Consider the following 14,796-nt stretch of genomic DNA (forward strand, 5'->3'; position numbering starts at 1 on the left):
ACTCTAAAAAATGTTTTAAATGATACTGTTAACATTATTAATGAGTACTCTTTATTAAAATTAGTTCAAAGCACAATTATTTTTAAATAATATAAAATAATATTTTTTCTAAATATAATATAAAATAAGTTTTTTAATAATCACAAACATCTGGTGGAATTCTTAGTATTGCCCCACGGAACCCTAAGATTTGGGAATCGCTGCTCTATGAATACTCTATTAATGCTCTAGCTCTGATAATTTAAATTAATATTTAACAGTTATGAATTAAATTGATAAAATTTCTAATTAGAATGAATATAATGTAATCTAACCTGTTCTATAAAAAAAAAAAAAAACAGTATATTAGTTAAGGTCCCCACACACTGCTTCGGTAGCGTTGGCAGTATTAAAATCGCAGACCTGAACCATTGCGGCGGTGGCGATGGCGATTTTTATCCAGTATAAACATAATATATTTATATATTACATACAATAATTGTATAGTTGATTAATTAATTCCTATGCCATTGATAAATTGACGATTTATCTATATAGTACGTTAGTAGGTACTATATCAAGTAGGTACTTATAATATTGTACATATCATATTCATTATATATAAATTATATTGATTATTTTTATATGAGTTATTTTTAATTAAGTTAAATAGTATATTAAACTATAACTTGAATAGTTTCTAAGAATTAATCGAAGTCTAGACTAATATACACCATATATATTAGATAGTATAGGTACTATTAGCGTATATTTGATAAATCAATTGAAAATACCGCTGAGCTGTAGCGGTAAAATCGAGCATGCTGCGGTTTTTATAAATATCGCAGCGGCGATATTTTACCGCGGCCGAATTACCACAGCAGTGAGCGGACTCATATTACAATACGTGTGTACAAATCTAACGCCACCGTGACAGTGTGTGGAGACCTTTAATGTAAACATTTTTAGTTCCAAACTTACAAAATGCATTTTTAATTTTTTTTTTTCTAAATAATTTGTATAAATATACATTATTAACAGTAGAAGACATAAGTGCCAAAATGAGATAATAAAAAAAGTCGTATAGTACAAAAGCGCCAAAATCATAGGTAGGCACAGTATGTACCACGCATAAGCACAACTAGGGTACAAAATCTGAGGGGCTACAGCCCTCCTACCAAAATTTAAAATAACCTGTAGATTACCCCTACTCTTATATAACATGTTAATATATTTTAGAATTCTGAACCAGGCTGGATTTACTACTAGGTATGTGTCTTTTTTTGTATGTGACACTATTGTGAGTAAAATATGCTGTATGCGGTATGTCATGTATAACATGGAATATTTATGGGGGACTAAATCTTCGCCGAGGGGGGCTAAGCCCCCTCCCCCCTCTCAGTTGCATCTATGGTGCCACGGTTAACAGATATTAAATTTAGAACTAAATTGTTCAAAAACTCCAAACGTTTAACCTTAATTGATAAAAGCATTATCTGAATATCTCATTACGATAAATTGTCACATACTGTGAGCACTGAGCACTTAGTGTTATAACATATTGTTAGTACCTACTTCGTAAGCATTTATGTAATCGTCATTCGTTAAAATGGATTTTCCAAAAACTGTTACGAATAAAGGTGTTGTATATATATTTAATTCAGAGTAAAAATATAGATTTTCACAAGAAATGGCCAGTGGTCATTGAGGTGTACCAAAAAAAAAAAAAATTTTTCTGATAGAATAGAGATGGAGAAACCTGACTGAAATTGTTCGTGTAAAGCTGCGTCCACACCTAACAAACGTTTGGGGAAACATTGTTTGTCAAACATTTGTTGAACATTCGTTAAACGTTTGTCGAACATTCGTCAAACGTTTGCCAAACATTTTATCAGTACAACGAACGTTTGTTTATAATTCAGTTGTTCGCTATATGTTTGCCAACAATCGTGACCATATCGAATCTTGAAGAAATTGCATGTGTGTGGGCGCTGCTGGTTTTGTTATAATGCTAAATAAAACATAAAAAAAAAAAAAAAAAAAAAAAAATAAAAACAAAAACAGGTGGTGGGAAAGATAATTTTTTCAGCGAAGAAAGACTAACAGTGGTGAGAATTTCATTTTAAATTTACATAACGGTGATTTATTAAGTAATTTTACCAGAATGTAGTGATTTTAAATTTTGAATTAATTTAATTGGCCCACAAGTCACAAATCTAAACACAAATTTTCGTAAAAGTATTTTTGTGTCGGTAAGTTTAGCAATAACTTGATGATTTTTTTCTACTGGTGATATGATTGATATTATTCTTTAATATATACGTATAACTTAATAATTACTTAACTAAATTTAAAATTATTTATATAGAGATACATCGGTATACAAGTACAAACATTCAAAATGGTCGCCTAGTGAGCGAAAATTTTTGTTTGGATTATTGACAAAAAAATTGATTTTGAAACGCGTCTACATCAAACCAACGTTTAAAAAACATTCGTCGAACGTTTGCTAGATATTTTTGGTGTTCGGCGAATGTTTGACAAACGTTTTTGAATTGTTTGTTTGGTGTAGACGCAGCTTTAGTGGTGAGCATTTACACGAAATAGTGAACGATTATGACAAAATGTTATATTTTGCGCAATAATTGTAAAAGAAAAGCAATCAAAAATATAACCGACCGAACATTGAAAATAGTGCGTCACGAATTATTTAGTAGTTGTATAATTTTTTAATTTGGAAATTGACTTCTGACACGACCTCAATTTGTAGGTGATTTTTTCTTGGTGAGGTGGCCGGTCACAGTTGAGTTAGTGGATTAAACAAACAAAAAAAAGAAACCAAAAAAGATACGATGATCTAATTGTATTTGTTTTAAATGACTTATATAAGTAATATGGTGGATGGTGTTGGTAGTCTTTTGGTGACGGTAGTGAAAAGAAAAAACGTTCGAGGACGATATGTTTCGACGACGGTCACGAGCAAAAGGTTGATGATTTGAGGCGATCGGTCGGTACTTTGTCACCGGTTCCGATAACTTTTTCCACCTCTGCCCGGTTTTCCGTGATAGGTGAGTAATATCGGAAACGGCATTGTTGCACGGGTTGTGGCTGGGTAGAGAGCGGGCGTGGCTCCGCGATAGTGGTATACTTAATGTACCTGCACCATAGCGGGACTGCGTCACTTCTATTACTTGTATATTATGTACATTTTCTCATGTTTTCATACATCAATACCAGTGGCGGCGCGAAATATTTTACTTCATGAGTCCTGTTATGATTTTGCCCATCCACCCATCCACCTAAAAAGAAATTTAAGGGTAGCTTGTAAAAAGAGCTCCCCCACTATTCGTTATACATGCTACATACTCACTTGATACCCAATGGTCAATACCCACCCATCTATTCACCCACTGACTTGAGTCCAGGGACTCAAAAATCTGCTGTCACGCCGCCACTGATCAATACCATTATATTATAAAATATTAAAAAATTATAAATTATTTGATTCAATTTCATAGATAATAGAATAATATAACAAAATAATAATAATGATAATTATAATCAGGGCTAGGATTTGTATGCAATAGTATGTTTTTTTTTTTTTTGCGACTTCTGATTATTGATTTTCTTAGTAATGTCCATGGATCACCTAATGATAAGATAAATAGTGGTGTTCTTTCGCTTTCAAGCTATTGTAGCGTTTGGTTGTGTTTTCCATCTTCACTATCGCAGTTTATTATCATTTATCAAATAATTACCTGTACATGTCGTCGTCTTCGGGCGTCGACTCGCGCACGGATAAATCATCTGCTCTTAATAAAATTAAACCTTTGGCAAATAATCGTGATTCGAATTCAAGCTACACCATCAAGTGTAGTCAAACTATCAAGTCAAAAGCCAATTTACTTACACCCCCTTCCCTCGAACTCCAGCATATTATAAATAATACTCTAATTTTAAATATATCACAATCAGCCTTTAATTGTATTAAAAGAAATCTATTATGGCGTCTGTTACAAACAATATTAATCCAATTGATCATTTTAATATAATTAAGTGGAATGTGAGAAGCCTACCTGTTCGCATTCCACCTCTACAACATCTACTTATCGATCATAAATGTTCTATCACTACTTTCCGAAACTTGGCTCTTACTCTCACGTTCCTTCTCCATATCACAATTTAAAATTTACTGGTCCGATCGCTCGGATGGTTATGGTACCATAGCCATAGCTATACACAAATCCCTAAAATTTAAACTAATTCTCATCGATACTGTCACCAGAAATAAATGTATTACTCTAAAAATTGATATCATTGGAGTCGAGGTCATTTTATCCGATTTATCTCACTCTTTAAAGGTATGGTTCTACTATCTCCCTAGTAGCTCCAATATTCCTGTTAACCTGTGGAATGATTTATTCACATCTGCTTCCCACAATTCTCTTTTCTCCGACAATTTCAATGCTTTTCATATTGCCTGGGGTTCTGATTCATTTTCCCGCCGTGGTAACCAGATATACAATACGTTAAATTCTTTGAACCTTTGAATTTTGAATGATGGTAGTGCTACTCATGTCGGACGACCTTACTCAACTGATTCGGCTATTGTCTAATCTTTCTGCTCCCCTGATATCTCCTGGTACCTATCATGGCAAACTTTAAGTGAGCCTCACGGCAGCGACCATATCTCCATTATAGTAACTGCCAAAATCGTTCAACCCACTTCACTAGTCGCAGTATTGATCCTGATACTGCTGTAAATAATCATAGTTCTTTCAACTTCAATAAAGCAAATTGATCATCTTTTTACCGCCAAGTCCAGAATTCAACAGCTTCTTTGACCAATTACAATTCTTCAATTCTTCCTTATTCTACTCTCACCAGTATCATTAATAATTCTGCTGAATCCACGATCCCTAGGAAAAGACTTAATACCAATTCATATCCTCCCTACCTCCCCATGGTGAAATTCTTCTTGTACCGAAGCAGTAAAAAATAAAACACTTCTTTTTAGAAATTTCCGACGTTCAGGGTCCATATCTGACTTCCTTAAATATTGTAATGCATGTGCCCTCATCACCCGTTTACTTAAAGGTGAAAAGAGGAAAAACTGGAAAGATTTTTGTTCGAATCTCAATCCTTCTCATACATTAAAACACCTCTAGACCACTGCCAAGAGCTACAAAAATTGTATTGATCTTCGTAAACACTTTGAAAACGACGATTGGTTCGATAAATTTTGCTTCAAAGTTGTTCCCTGTCATGTTCCATCAGCTTCAGAAATCTGCTCAAACTATTATTCTCAACATTCTCCACCCCATGTCCTCACACATGACTTTACTATGCCCAAACTTGACATTGCTATATCCTCATGCAAATCAACTGCCTCTGGTCTAAATAATATCTCCCCATTAATGCTAAAACATTTACCGTCCAATGATCTTGATTGTCTTCTATCCATCCTCAACAATATTTTAGCAACTCAACAGGTTCTATCCACTTGGTTATCATATCGTGTTATCCCCATTCCTAAACCTAACAGTAACACTTCGTTTTATCCTAAAGCACTCTCTTCATCTATATGCAAAGTTTTCGAGTTTATGCTAAAATGCAGACTAGATTGGTGGCTGGAATCGAACTCCATCCTTCCAGCTAATTTATTTGTATTTAAAAAAGGTATGGGTACTTTGGAATGCCTTGCAACTTTTACTGGGAAAATTTATCACTCATTCAACAACAAAGAATTATTTGTCGCCACTTTTGTTAACATTCGATTCTGTCAACATTTCAACATTTATTTCTCATCTTCGTTCCTTACAAGTTCCCACCTTATTTTGCAACATTCTATAATGTCTCTTCAAGCATAGAAACCTATTTTTTTCTTCACCTTTCGGTGCAACTAACACCCACTCTACCTACTCCGGTCTTCCTCAGAATAGTTGTCTCCGTCCTATATTATTCAACGTATATATGAGTATCGTAGAAAAGCATCTTTCATTGCTCGGTAATCAATGTTTAATTTATGCTGATGATTTGGTTATTTTTACTTCAAACAAGCATCTTAATTTCGCTATCGAAAATCTGAACCTTTCTCTCAAAGATCTAAGCGATATTCTTATCAGAGTTTCTTTTGAAGTTGCTCCTGAAAAATCTAAATCAGTTATTTGGCGTAGATACTTAAACCATCCTAATATACTTCTCGACAACAAAATCATACCAACCGTTCCAAATGTCACTTATTTAGAGATCACCCTAGACTCCTATTTGCTTACAGTGCTCGTTTCTCGGTGGTTTAATTTCCTCAGAACTGTTACTGGTACTTAGTGGAAATCGCATCCTTCTAGTTTTTTATCTATTTACCTTTCAATCATACGCTCCAAACTCGACTACGGTTGCTTCCTTTTTGATACAGTTTCCCACTCTATTTGGGAAAAAATTAATAAACACCAAACCACTTGTCTTAGGACTATTATGGGATACGTTAGGTCCACTCCTTGTCCCGCTATTGAGATAAAGGCTCTATGCTCACCTTTCGGGTGCAGGTGGCTTGCTGGAAAATTTCTCTTGAAATCTTTATCACACAGCAATCATCATATTTTTGACACTTTTTATTCACTATATCTCAATTGGCGCTACGTCCCTAAATCTATGCCAGTCTTATCCGATATTGGTAATGTATTATTAGTTTTCTACCATTACAAGTACAGACAGACCATCACTTTACGAGAGTAATTTTACGATTCTCTTCTTTATTCACCTTCTGTTCATATGGAAAATCTTTTTTCTGATTTGACCTCCAAAGATCTTAAAAAAATGTCTCACTTCATGGTAAATGCAGCTTTTTCGAACCACTTTATTGTTAACTTCCCCAATTTTATTGTTGTTTGTATCGATGGCTCTATCTCTCCTCTTTCTGCTGGTTATACATTTTATATTCCAGAGTTACATGTATCCCTTACAAATAATCTCCCCTCTTCTTCTTTCTCTTTTACAGCTGAGTGCTACGCTATTATCGAAGCCTTAACACTCATTTTAAATTTTTCCCAAACAAATATTTAATAGCTTCCGACTGTATGTCATGCCTTCAAGCTTTAAATTCCAACCCTTTATAATCTCAAATATCCCCACTTTTTCTTCGTATAAAATCACTTATTTTCAATCATAATCTTTTAAACTACATAATACACTTCATATGGATCCCTGGTCATACTGGCATTCATGGCAACGAGATTACCGACATTCTTGCTAGATCCACGTCTAACATTATCGTCCCATCTCTTATTCAACTACCTCACTCTGAATTCACTCCTTTTATAAAACGTTACATATCGAATCTATGGTCCTTATATTAGTATAACTTACTTGCAAATTTTGCCTCAAAATTTAGGGATATTACACCCAAAACCCTTAATAATATTTAGTTCAGCATATTAGATCTGCATAGATCACATATACAATTTAACAGATTAGGCATAGGACACTCTCTATTACCTACGAGTAGTCACTCGTTCAAACTTGGTTTAAACAACTCTCCTTTTTATACATTTCATCTTAATGAGTGTATTTGTTATCTAGCTCATATATTATTTGATTGCCCTGCTTTGAAATCCGAACTTCTAGTCTTAATTAATTCTCTTAGATTTTTCAACTGTCCCATTAATCTCTACTCCATTCTCAATACCTACTAAATGCATAATAATACATTAAATTCTAAATACTTAATGTATCTTCACTATTAAATATATTATTAAATTTATTTTGGATGCTGGCTTCATTATATAATATTTATGTGCTCTAATTATTTTAATTTGTACACTTCTATTATATAACTGTTGAACTATATTAATTATTACTTAAAGCTATGATAAAAAGAAAAAAAAAATAGTAGTGTTTTTATTTTGCATGTTTTTGCATATTTTGGATATAATGCATATCATTGCATATATTGAATAAAATGAATATTAGTGTATATTTCGATTATAAGAATGCAAAAAATGAATGTTATATTTTAATTAATAATTATATAGATATTATATTAATAATTAATAATGTAATATTTTAATTTCGTATTTAATTCTAGCTGATTAAAGTAAAAAAAACTTGGTTTTTTTGTCAAACAAATTTATTTCAAATTATTTTATTTATTTTATTTCTCATTTATATTGAGACAAACAACCAACCATCTGGATAAACATTTCATGTATTTTAATTGCAGACAAATTATTTATATTGAGAAGTTTGAATATAAATCACTCCGGTATACAATTGTTTTTAAATGGAGATGTTAGTAATTGGAATCTCTCATCATAATTAAAATATATTTTATTATTATAATATTTATCATCAGTCGAACTTAAAATAAACATAAATTGATTATTATCATAATTACTTTTTTTTAAAAAAAGTGTTATTGTAATAATTATTTTATTTTTTGTAAAAAATAAAATATTTCTTAGGCACATAATTTTTATTACTTCTGTTGAAGCATTCATTGAAGAACTCTTTAAAGTTGCTATGCTTAATTTTTTTAATTCCATTTTATTTTTTTTTGGAATTTTTTTTTTTTAATTTTTTCTTCATAATATTTATTTATTATGGTATTGAAATTATTTTCAATATCATATAAAGAGTTATTATTAATGATGCCGATTAATTCCTCCAACATAGGACACCGTTTCAAAGAACTAATATCGGCATCATTAATGTACCAAAAAATGGACTACAAATTATTATCAAAAAACATTGGAACATTTTTAAAAAAAATGTCTAAAACTTTGACATATAGTCTATTAATTCCGGATCGATTTTGCAGGTCATTGTTATAGCATGGATAATGGCCGCATATGCATAGGTCAATGGACATAATCTATTCTGTGCTCGTACGCCAATAATGCATGTCTCTTTTAAGTGAATGTTGGACAACCTGTGTATGGAAACTGATAGTTGTTTGTTGTGATAAATACGTCCATCGGTACATGTATGTGTAGCGTTCTCCTAAGTATACACAACTGTTTTCTCATCCTCTCCAACGATTGATAATATTTTTAACATTTTTTGTTTACACGCCGCCACCGCTGTTAACCGTTCTGATTGTGCACAACCGTTTCACCTGGACTTCTGCCGAATTTTCATCCGTTTCCATCATACCGGACGTTGCGTAAGTACTCAATACAACCGAATGGGCCGGCTGGTTGATTCACACCCGTTATCACGGTCCGCCCGTGTTACCTATCCGGCCGTTTTTACATTTGCTACCATCATCGGAATAATAATAAACGATCGCCGTTTGCACTCGTAGCTCGTGGACCGTGCGACACATTCGAACGGTGTCCGCTGTTACTTCGGCTTTCCAGACTTGAACCACTTGATCCGACCGGTCATCTCGTACGGCAATCCCGTTGTTGTAGTCGTTAGTATGTCAATTTCGAGGTGTTATAATAGTATTTCGGTGACATATATTTTTGAAAATCATTTTCTTTCCCTCTAGTCACCATTTGATGATTAAAGTTTTTTACTTCCCAATTTTTTTTGTTTCTTTAAGGCCTAATCTTTCCTACCTCTTTTATTGCTGAGTTAAAAATACGGTTTTTGTAATCATTTGTCATATTTTGTAAGTGAGAGAATCATTGGTACATGTGAATTTTTCTAAATGTTTTAGCTATTTTGCTATTTATAATATTTCAGTGTAATCATTTCAACAGTTAGGCATCGGCAATATTTATTATTTAATTTATGCCCTATTTTTTATTTTATGAATTAATGTTATTCCTTGCTTCTTATTTCCTCCCATGAATTTAAGTTATAGATAGTTTTGTACTTAAGTATTCATATGTTTTATTCCATTGTAAATTTAAGATTATTTGTTATATTTAATGTTGTAACATTTTAATTTAATTTGGCTATTATCTTCTATTTAATTATTAATCACTAATTTATTTAATATTATCTGATATTTTAAATAAATATCTATCATTTTCATATTGTATTTTAAGGTTTTACAACAATGGCTGATTTAGATGACCAATTATTAGAAGGTGGTATTGATTTATCATCTGAAGAACATACCACACAAATCAATAATGAAAATAGCATTTCATTTGATTTAATTGAAAATGGTCAATCAAATAATGCTGATTCTCAAACATCAGCAGATTCTGTAAGTTTATTTTTATGAATTATGTGATAAGAGTTATTCAAGAGAAAAATGCATGCTACTCATTTTCATTATTTCTAAGTTTCTTAAACAAAACCAACATTTTAAGATTAAATTTAAGAATATTTTTTGATGTATTTGGATGAAAAACCATTTTGTAAGTGATATATGTATAATTTTAACTCTTGTATTACTATGCACTTAGGACCTAGAAGTTATTAGAGCTCGTGTACGTGAAATGGAGGAAGAAGCTGAAAAGTTAAAAAAATTACAGTCTCAAGTAGATCAAGAAATGTCTAATACTCCTGTGCTTTCTTCTGCAAATTCTTCTAAAACAAGTATGTTAAATACTAAAATGAATTGGTATTATCATTTTATTTAAATGTATTCCTATTATAATTTTATTTTCATGGTGGTATATAACAAAAAAAGAAACATACATAGTAGGATCATAAGGTTCCTGGAATTTTTTTTAATTTTTTTATAAATACAATTTTAACTTAAATTTACTCCTTCAAAATATTGACTTTGAGAACAGACACATTTCAACAAATTTGCAACTGCTGGAAACATCTTTGATATTATTCAATATCACTATTGATATGACCCCGAGATTAGTCATCACATTAGCTTTAATTAATTAATTTAATTAGCTTAATGACTTCAATCATCAAAAAATGTTCACTTTTGAGTCCAAGTTTTAGGTTAGGAAATGGCCAGAAGTCACATAGTGCAAAAGATGTGTGATGTGGTACATTTTCAAGGTGTAAAAATCGCCCATTTTCTCATTTCTCTGGTCTCTTTTGACGGATCAAACTTTTTAAACATTTTAAAACTTCAATATAAAAATTAGAGTTAACTATTTATCATTTGGAACAAACTACCAGTAAATTAGCTATTCTGCAGCAGTTTTTTCAAGTTTAAAACCAAATTTAATGTTAACCTGTTGTTCAAATTGCGTTAACTATGTTTTGTAAAGACTTGATAACGGTTAACATGAAACTATTGTAATATTAACGATTATGTCTATAGATAGTAAATTAAGTGTACCTTAATCCAATAATCATATTTGTGATAAATAAAACAATTTTTTCTTCTATGAATAAATTTCGGGAACTTTTTGATCTTACTACGTACATATATAAATTGCATGTATGTTTTAGATTATTATAAGTAAAAATTAATTACATTTAATTATTTTGAATTATGCTTATTTTAGTGATATAATAATAATCACATATTATAGTTGGTTGAACATTCCAAGCGTATATATAAAATGTAAATCTAAGTGTTTTTTATTTACTTTTTATTAGCATTCTAATTTACATATATATATATGAGATTATTGTTACATGCATCACACCCAAAAGAGGAAACTTGTTAAAAAAAGACTGTTAGGATCCCTTAAAATTCAACTTTTCTGATCCATGATTAACTAGATAAACCAATTATCTGATGATTATTAATATTATTGGTAACTTCAATCCTTAATGATGAATAATAGTCTCGTTCGTATGATCATTACATTTGTGATTATTAATATTATTATATCTGAAAGTAATTAAAAGTTTAATACTGAACACTTGTATCTTTTATGGTAGTATGATAAGTCTGGATGCTTTCTTTTTCAATATTCACTTTTACAAAGATTTTATATATATTAAAATTAATTTAAGTTGATTATTTTAGTGATTGAATTGCACCAATATATTTTGTCTAAATAAGTATGTAGCTAATGAGCACTTCTTATGAAAATCAATGGGCTGATATTGCAAATGTTTTCATGTCTTGTGTTTACAGCTTTTTGTTATTGTTTAATTTTTATAAATGCAAAATACCTATGATGAGTAAATGATCTTGATCCTATGATGTAATATGAATCAAAGTAAACCATCTGATAATCTACAATTTTTATTTTAATAATGAAATTTAATTTTTTTTTTTTTTTTTTTTTTGTGTGTTTATAAAAGTTACTTTACATGTATAAAATAGTCTGGGGCATCGTGGTTAAGTGGTATGAGCTATCTCAAAACATCTTGTACTGTAGTTTTGCATTCCAAATGGGAGAACCACATAGAGAAAAAATTGTCTTTGTCCCTTTCTCCTAACTGGCTTGGTTAATCATGACTTCAAATAAGAGTTATGATAAAATAGCTCAGTTGGTGTTATAATTATATCTCTTTTAAATAAAAAATGCTATTATTTGTCAACTTTTTGTAATTATATCAATATATGTATGTATAACTTAAAATAATGTATATACAAAATTAAAATGTTAATTTCTTCATTCTTAATAAAATGAAGTAAAAGTATTATTGCATTGTTGAACCTCTTGAGCTCTTTAAAGTAGTTTGGTAGCTATTTTATTACAATTTGTAGAGGAATATAAAATTATGTAGATCTCCACATGTGTTGCATATAATACTTTTTAGCAATCACTTACTAAATCTACCACACATTAAAAAAAAAAGTTTTTTATTGAAAATTAAATAAAATAAAAATTAATCCTTTAAATAAATTTAATTTAGTCATCATAAATTGTACTGTGGCATTGTAAGATGTTTGTATTATAAGTTGGAAATTAGAAAAAAATGGAATATTGCTTTTTCCTCTCATTCTGTCTTTTTCTGTTTTTCCTTGATTTTAACTTATGTCTTTTTTACTTATAATTATAAAACCATAGTTTCTTAAAACTTAATCTTACAGTAAAAATGTTACTTCAGTATTTTAAATGAGAACAAATCAAAAATACTAAGAATTACTATATATTGAGTAGAGGTAAAAACTACTACTGAAATAAATATTCACCTGTACATTATTAGAGGAGTTATTTATTCCGTGTATTTGGTTAAAAAAAATAAATATATTTAACCTCGTAAGCTCTTTAAAATAGTTTGCTGGCTATTTTATTAAAATTATTGAGGAAAATTAAATCATGTAGATCTCCACATGTATTGCAAATAATCATTTTTAAGCAATTACTTACTAAATCTACATTACATCAGAAGTTAAACAAATATATCAATGAAAATAAATGAAAACCTATTATTTCATTTGTATCAATTTGAAAATATAAAATAAAAAAAATATTATAATTAATAACATATTTTATACATAGGAAAAAAAATAACAAAACTTAACCTCATAAGCTCTTTAAAATACCAATGTGGCTATTTTATTTTATAACTATGAGGAATATTAACATAGTAGATATCCACATGTGATATAAATTATGACATAGCAATCACTTACTAAATCTACTTAACACATAATAAATTAAATTCTGAAAAAGTTATTAATTGTATTTTATTTAATAGTTCTACTTGAATATTATAAAAAAAATGTAAAATATTCTTTAAAATTACCGATTTAATTTATTTATTTAATTTTAATTATTAAAATTATATGTATTCTTAATTTATAACCTTAAATATTTTGGAAAATAAATTAATTTTGATCATAAATATTTAATTTAAATAGTAATTAGTTTAATACTGCCTTTTAGGTGCGACATATAATTTATCTGAACAAGAAAAGGCTGAAGCTGATGCTAGATCTGTCTATGTTGGAAACGTAAATATATCATAAATTAAGGCATATGTAAGAAAAAGTTTCTTATTATTTAAATTTATTTTTCAGGTAGACTATGCTGCAACAGCAGAAGAATTAGAGGCTCATTTTCATGGCTGTGGTTCTATTAATCGGGTTACTATACTATGTAACAAATTTGATGGTCATCCAAAAGGTTTTGCCTATATTGAATTTGCTGATGTGGATTCTGTTAATACAGCCATGGCAATGGATGATTCTTTATTTAGAGGACGTCAAATCAAAGTAAATTAAAAACTAATTACATAAAATAAATATGAATAATATTATATAATTGTTTTTTCTTTTTATAGGTGAATCTAAAAAGAACTAACAAACCTGGCATTAGTACTACTAATCGGCCTGTAGCTACTAGGGGTCGAGCCATGTTCCGAGGTCGTCCAATGTCACGTGGTGGTACACCATCTTCATTTTATGGTGGATACAGGCCCTCACGTAGACCAAGGTATGTATTGTAAAAACTAAGACTTTTTTTTTTTTTTTAATATATATATAATGTATTTGTAGAGGTGGCTATTCAAGAAGAGCAATGTATTATCCATACTGACGACCACAATAAGTCCATCGCCAGTGTATATCGGTGGGAATAAACTATCATAAATAAATAAAAAAAATCAAGTTTTAACAAAAGACAGCTTTATAAAAAAATTGATATCTTTTGTATATACATCTATTATGGATTTCAGAGCTTTACTTGGCTACTGTAAATGTATTACCTTACATTTTTATTTTATTTTTTGATTGAAGATTGACGAGTGTATTTAATATTAATGATCATAGTCTGTAATAACTAATTGAAAATAAAAAAAAATTATGTACTATCTCAATGATAAACTTAATATGAACTGTCAAATTATACATTTTTGTTATTTTACCTAATATCTAGATACATTGTCAGTTTCAAATTAATATTTAATGTACTATTTTAGATTATAATATATCTATTTTCTTAGATCTTAAGGTTTGAGAAGTTCGTATGTATCTAGTTATAAGTTTTATTATATCTAGCTAATTTTTAAATTATTTTACTTGCTATTTTTCTAAATTTGAAA

The 14,796-nt window shown here is 29.9% G+C and overlaps 1 protein-coding gene across 2 annotated transcripts; it reads left to right on the forward strand.

The window, feature by feature from the left end:
- Positions 1-8,941: 8,941 nt before the first annotated feature.
- On the forward strand, positions 8,942-14,358 carry LOC112680190 (polyadenylate-binding protein 2). Of its 2 annotated transcripts, none has more exons than XM_025550215.1 (7): positions 8,942-9,139; positions 9,975-10,138; positions 10,341-10,473; positions 13,641-13,708; positions 13,775-13,969; positions 14,038-14,189; positions 14,252-14,358. In XM_025550215.1, the coding sequence occupies exons 2-7, from the start codon at positions 9,986-9,988 to the stop codon at positions 14,289-14,291; spliced, it is 741 nt and encodes a 246-aa protein (XP_025406000.1). In that variant the 5' UTR covers positions 8,942-9,139; positions 9,975-9,985; the 3' UTR covers positions 14,292-14,358. The 2 variants fall into 2 exon arrangements, with proteins under 2 accessions (XP_025406000.1, XP_025406001.1); XM_025550216.1 differs by lacking the exon at positions 8,942-9,139 and adding an exon at positions 9,212-9,391.
- The last annotated feature ends 438 nt before the right edge of the window (positions 14,359-14,796 follow it).

Source organism: Sipha flava, unplaced genomic scaffold (assembly GCF_003268045.1).
Source record: "Sipha flava isolate LNK unplaced genomic scaffold, YSA_version1 174_pilon_pilon, whole genome shotgun sequence".
NCBI classification, from domain to species: Eukaryota; Metazoa; Arthropoda; class Insecta; order Hemiptera; family Aphididae; genus Sipha; species Sipha flava.